At 51.5% G+C, this 6,289-nt stretch overlaps 1 protein-coding gene across 1 annotated transcript; it reads right to left on the bottom strand.

Moving 5' to 3' along the window:
* Positions 1-1,905: 1,905 nt before the first annotated feature.
* On the bottom strand, positions 1,906-5,038 carry Triagg1_10019 (uncharacterized protein; the record flags this gene model as incomplete). Its single annotated transcript, XM_062894050.1, has 4 exons — positions 1,906-2,810; positions 2,872-3,874; positions 3,930-4,361; positions 4,430-5,038. The coding sequence occupies 4 exons, from the start codon at positions 5,036-5,038 to the stop codon at positions 1,906-1,908; spliced, it is 2,949 nt and encodes a 982-aa protein (XP_062751033.1).
* Positions 5,039-6,289: the final 1,251 nt, after the last annotated feature.

Below are 6,289 nucleotides of genomic sequence, written 5' to 3' on the forward strand. Positions count from 1 at the left end.
AAAAGTGTGGGAGGAGAGGAAAGATAAACAGAGGCGATGGCCGGATATGAAGAGTTTGCCTTGAACAGACGTACCAGATGGCTTTGATAACCGCTGCTAGATATGTCGGAGGCAGGCGTGCCTAAGTATGGAATGGTATCGTAAACGAAACTTGGCAAGAAAGTGATGTCTGAGCGATAGGCCTGCGGCTGGGTTAGCAAAAGCATTTAATGATGTGCCCTAGTGAGAAAGAAGGATTTTACCAAAACTATAGGGCAGCGAAAAAGAGAACGGACTTGGTAAGAGAAGACAGGAAAAATAAAAGAGTGTTTGATAGGAACTGAAGAAGACGCAAAGAGCTGTTGGAGAGTAGGAGATGTGATGAGCCAGATGCTGAGACCAAGCTAAGGAAGATGATTAAATGTGCAAGAGTGGACGCGACGAGTGCAAGAACATAGCCGGGAAAATGGGAGATGGATCAAGCTGCCGAAGCTAAGAAGCCACCGCGAGAGAAGTGATGATGGTCAAGAGGAGGGCAAAATGCAGAAAGCCGACAGCAAGTCTAGAAGCCCGCGAGAGTCGAGAAATGGTCAACAGGGCAGAGCACTAGGGACGACGCAAAAGGCACAGCCGAGCAGCTAGAGAAGCAAGATTGAGGAGTTTGGGAGAAAAAGGCAGAAATAGAAAGGGCCACTCACTGATTGTGATGATTTGAGGAATTCACCCAAGGCTTTGCAAAAACAAGGCCAAAGGCTACAACGAGTCGAAAGGAACTCTCCAAGAGAAGTGCGTGCGAAGAAGAGCTGTTGAGAGTGTGATGAAGAGGAAAGAAAGAAGAAGAGAAGAGGAGGAGAGAAGAAGAGAGGCCTTCTTATAGCTGTAGGAGGGCAGCTGGCAGAGGAGGAGTGATCTGTGGTGGCAGGCACGTGAGGCCAAGTGCCGGGCACCTGCAAATCAAGGCAGCAACAGCGTCACAGATAATGCAAGAATAATATATCAATCAGCTAAAATACGCTCGGATAAGAGTATTGGAGATAAGATTATAAGAGAATAGCTGCATTCACTGAGGTAATAATAAACAGAGCGAGGCGATCCGAGAGCAAGGGATATTGGCAAATCTCCACCCATCCTACACCAGAGTTACACAATAGGATCATCATAGGCCTAAATAAAATAAAATACCTGTGATGTATATTGTCTTCCAGATACAACACCGCTCTTTGTTGCATATGGCCACGGCTAGGTGCGTTGATGCTTTGCTGTTTCTGCAAAGCGGCTTCATGCTTCCGATGGACTACGTTAGTGAATAGATTCGCACATCTACCTAGGTAGTCCAAGGGCAAAAACTTGTTACAAATGCCCGAAGACAATCAGAGGCGATATACACAAAAAAACCACTAAATATTATTTATGTGGATAGTTCGATGCAGAGTGATATAAAGCAAGCGGTGAATACTGCGCTCTCGAAATTGGATAAAGATCAATATGAAAGAAGACTGTAGTCTCTACGAGTGCAGCAGCTTTGCTACATGGAATAGATAAACGTCAAGCAACCGCCGAACCCATATAGTTGCACTTATGTTGCCCCTGCCGTTATGAGATAGACAAAGATGTTTGTTATATATACCTATGCTAACTGCCAGCTGACCCTTAACCAACTACCTGATATCTTGCAATCTTACGCAAAGATGCAAACGTACGTGCTTGCCTATGATATCTAGGGCAAATAGGTAACCTGTCCAACTTCCTATTTCCTACCAAACGCCATCGGAATGCATCAAGAAGAACAAGCATTTGCCGCCATCAACTTTCCCTCAATACCAAACCACATCTTCATGTCCGCCGCCCTCCTAATCTAGTAGCAATTGTCCAGTTTGCGAAATACGTTGAAGTCTTTCATTACAATCCCCAACCCCCCTTGTTCAACTAAAATCGATATCCACCATACTGACCCGGTGGTGGCGCGCTGTATCCTGCAGGAGCTGGGGGCCACTGGCCCGTAGTTCCACTTGTATCAGTGGCTCCGTACGGGAGCGTTGGGTATGCATTTCCAGTTTCTGTCCTTCCTAGAGGCGACTGCCGGTAGACGTTGGAAGCAGGCGCAATTCGTCCATATGGACTGATGGGCCTTGGGAAATCTCCTGAAGCTTGCCGTCCATGAACTGGGGCAGTAAACCGATACTGTCCCCCGGTTTGAGCTTTCCAAGTCCCATAGTCCGGAAGAGGCGTGTCCCGAAGCAGTGAGACCATGCCCTGCGCGCTGAGCCGCTGCGAGTCGTAGGTATGGGCTGGAGGAAGAATGCCCAAGAGGAACGTGATATCTCGGTGAAGAGCTGATGACTGATTGCGACGCTGCTGGTCCAGTCGCCGGCCGGCCGCGCCTTTGAGCGGAGAGCTGCCTCGGGCGAGCCTCTTTGGAGGGTTGAGCTCTTCGTCATCCGGTCCAAGGGGGCGTTTCGGAGACGCAGTGGCCCTAATGTACTGAGGCCGGGGACTCTGTTCTCTCTGTGGGGGGAAGCTGTTACGCGCCGACGCAGGCCGCTCGATGATGGAGGCAGCAAGCCTAGGCCGCATTTGCGTGGCTTTTGAAATGATGACGGGGGCGGCGATTGGGTCAAATTTGTCAGATGAGTAGCGAGCCGCAAAAGTGGTGAGTTTGGGGTCTTCGGGAAATAGTTCCAACATCCTCGCCTCGATTTTGTGGATCTGGGAGAGTTCGCCGTATTGAGACTCATACTTGTGGAAGTAGGCGTAAAGAGGTTTGGCCTTGTGAAGCGTCTCTGGATTGGCGACAAGGCGATTAACGCAAGTCTCAAAAACCACGCGAGCATCTATACGACAGTTAGGTCAGAGTCTGCGATTCCCGAAAATACCAAGATATAGAAGACTTACTCGTTGTATCGTCCTTGGAATGCAAAAACTTCAAGTACTCGACGACAAAGCCTTCGTCGTTCGGAAAGAGGCGGGCTCCACGCTCAAAAATCTTGGCACCGACTGGATCTTTGTACACTACAGATTCCAAGAGAGCGACGGCAACATATACATCACTAGTAAGACGTCCCTTTTGCCGGGCGTCAGTAAAAACTTTGCGCAGCCCCCCATCGGTCTGATTGCCTTTGCCTTGGATGCGGCGAATTGCCCTCGCCATGGCAATCCATACGTATGAAATGGTGCGGGAAAGGAGGTTGGTCTCGGCAGCGTAGCCTTTCTGAATAGCAGAGATGCGCTCCTCGGTAGACGCCTTCTTCAGCGACCCTTGGTCGTAGTCGTCGTCCTCGATTGACTGCTGCACAGGAGCCTCATGTGCTGCCGCTTGCTTGATGGTGGAAATTTCCAGCTTCTCGCGCTCTTTCGCCTTATCTCCCAACGCGTACAAGGTGTTAAGAACATCGTCAAAAGGCTTCCGCACCGCCTTGGCGAATTCGGACTTGTCTCCCTCCCTTAGCGGAGAGGTGGCCTCAATGTGGTCTGCATGCTTCAGAGCAAGCAAAACGCTTTCAGGGTTTGCGGTAATTCCTTGTACCAAAAACTCAGTTCCCAGCTCTTTATCAACGTCACCTATGTCGTTCTGGAGGCACCACTCGGCTGCATCAACCCAAAGCTCCGGCCAGAAGCGCAAAGCCATGAGGGCCTGTTTGTAGCAGTACAGGACCCGCTGCGCGAATACCTTTGGTTCGTCCGTCTTGAGCACCAACGGATCTTCCTTCTCCCATTCGATCCATTTCTTCCAAAGGGCAACCTGGCTACGGAACTCCTGGTCACCTTCAAATCCCGGGGCCGGTGGCAGTCGAGGGAGGTTTGTGCGCTTCAAGTCTCGTGTAATATTATCCAAGGCAATGTTGCCACTCTTGGCAGACATGTATCCAGGAGATCGTTCTTGAATAAACTTGCGGCCCTACTGGTGGATTAGCAGAAGAATACCACGATTCAGAGGATATCTGGACACGTACTGTCACTTTATTGAGCCCCATCTCAAATTGATCATACTCCTTCCATAGGTTGTTCACTGTTGACATGGGGACGTTGATGGCACGATGGTAGGCTTTGCGTAGCTGGTCCATCTTTTGCTGGTCCTGCCAGCCAGTGCCTCCGATTTGACCAGGCCCGCTCTTGATGAATTGAACGTAGTCCTGCCAAATGTTGCCCGAGTCGCGATCAACGCCGATATTGTCAATTACAAACTCGTACGATTGGGTCACAGTTCTTCTGGCCTGACCGGTTGAATCATTGTTGAGGTCATTTCGACGGCGGATATAGTTGAGGTAAACGGTCCAGAGATTGACATTGGGGACGGTCATCAAGCATCGGCCAAAGAGCTGTTCCGCATCGACAAAGTTGTCCATGCCGAGCTCCATCTTGATCCATTCCACCCACACATCGGCCTATGCTTGTGTCAGCCGTGCATGCATATAAAACGGAAGAGAGGAAGGACAGGGTAAGAGGTACTGACCGACTGGGGGAAAACTTCCAGGAACCGATTGTACACCTTGCGAACTTCGTCCAATCTGCTGTTGCGCCTATGGTCGGCAATGAGATTCTCCCAAGCATCCAAGTCGCCTCGAGGATCCTCTTTAATGCGAGCCTCGAATAACGCTACCGGATCAAGGCTAGCCACAGGTGTTGCAGTCACGTTGGGAGGAGCATTAGTGGGAAGAGGAGGGGCTGGAGCAATTGCCATCTTGATCTCAGTGGGCTGACCAACTTGACTCTGCGACACCGAAGGCTCGCCAGGGCCTGCATTGTCTGCTTGGTCGTCTTCGTCTTCGTCGTCGGAGGCTTCCACTAAGAAGCCGCCAGACATTTTTGGCTTGGGGGTGGGACGTTGCGAAAGGACAGCGGGGGCGGCGTTTTCAGGGACTGGAGGGTCTGGGAGAACTGATTCAACGGGGACATATTCGGGATCATAATCCCCTCCATCCTCGGTTCCATTATCCGCTGATTCACCTGACACATGAGAGTCTTGAGCAAAGTTATCAACTTGTTCGTCGCTATGCTGAGTATGATCGCCCTCCGCGGCCGCAAATCCTTCATTGCCCCACGAAGTGCCTTCGGAGGCCATCTTGAGAGGCTTTCTGTATAATTCAACTGGGAGCACCACAGATGGAAACCGATTGGGGGGAGTTGTTTTCGACGATGGGGAGCTGTCAATGGCACACGCAAAAGGAAAGGCAAACTTGACGGGCTCGCTACTGGACAGCGCTGCCAAAGTGCCGCGGCGGTTACGGATCGATCGACCTTGCAAGCTGCCAACTCCTGGTTAATGAAATCCTGCGCAGATGGTGATGATTGAAAGATGCATACCAATGCCACAATGCCAATGCAACGACGAATCCAACGGATAGATGCCGTTTGCGTCACTTACCGGCTGGCAAATCGCGTCGCTCGTGATCAGCGTCGAGGTCGAGGTCGAGGCGGCGCTTGCTCGGGAGGGCGTCGAATCGGTATCAATACAGCACGATAAAGCGGCCGTACAGCTGGGCAGGGCGCAGCAGCGATACCTGGATCAGGGTTCGGGAGCGCGCACCAGGAGCGTGTTTGGCCGAGATGATGCTGTGTCGAGGTGAGACTTGGAGCTCTGAAAATTAAAGTCGCCCAAGCTCCCAATCGGGGAAGGCTGCAGACCAGGCTGGAGTCTTGTCTTGTGAGACAGAGGAGAGGTACTGGCATGTACAGGAGCGAGTACCGGCACGAGGTGGCTACCAGGTGGCGACTAGGGCGGTACGTACCCGTTGGTGAGGCTACCAGCAGCGATCCCAGTCCCAGCGCAGGGCCGCCAAGGTACCCGGAAATAATTCGCTACCAGGCACCTCAACCATCCCACCTGTTGCTGTACCTCCAGGCTGTTGGCCAGTGGCGCCAGTTGCCAAAATCAAATCACAAGCGCCACACAAACCACTTAACGCGAAGCGCTACGGTCGCGTCTCCAGCCGCTATAACTTCAGTTGTTTCAACTTCTTCCTCTCGCAATCTGCCTGTTCAAGTTGAGCCTTTCCTCCCTCAAAGTGCAGCCGTGTCTTGTCCCTTGTCTGCACAAAAAAGCCAGCGATCTGCACGTTCCTTTTGCTTTTGCATCTCACTCTCGGCATCGCCTCTCGCGCAGCTCGACGCATCATCCTTGCCGTTACCGACTCTTTCAGTTCTCTGTTCTCTGTTGCCCCTCCAACGATTTCTGAATTCCTATCGCGGCTTCGACCCAACCTCTCGCGCAGTTTTTCTCTCCGCTGCGTGTTTCAATTGGGCTCCCTCACAGCACGCATCTCTACCTACTCTATTGTCCTTTTCGTGTCACCGTTTGTGAATATCCGCCACC

Source organism: Trichoderma aggressivum, assembly GCF_033847375.1.
Source record: "Trichoderma aggressivum f. europaeum strain CBS 100526 chromosome Unknown scaffold_063, whole genome shotgun sequence".
Lineage (NCBI taxonomy): Eukaryota > Fungi > Ascomycota > Sordariomycetes > Hypocreales > Hypocreaceae > Trichoderma > Trichoderma aggressivum.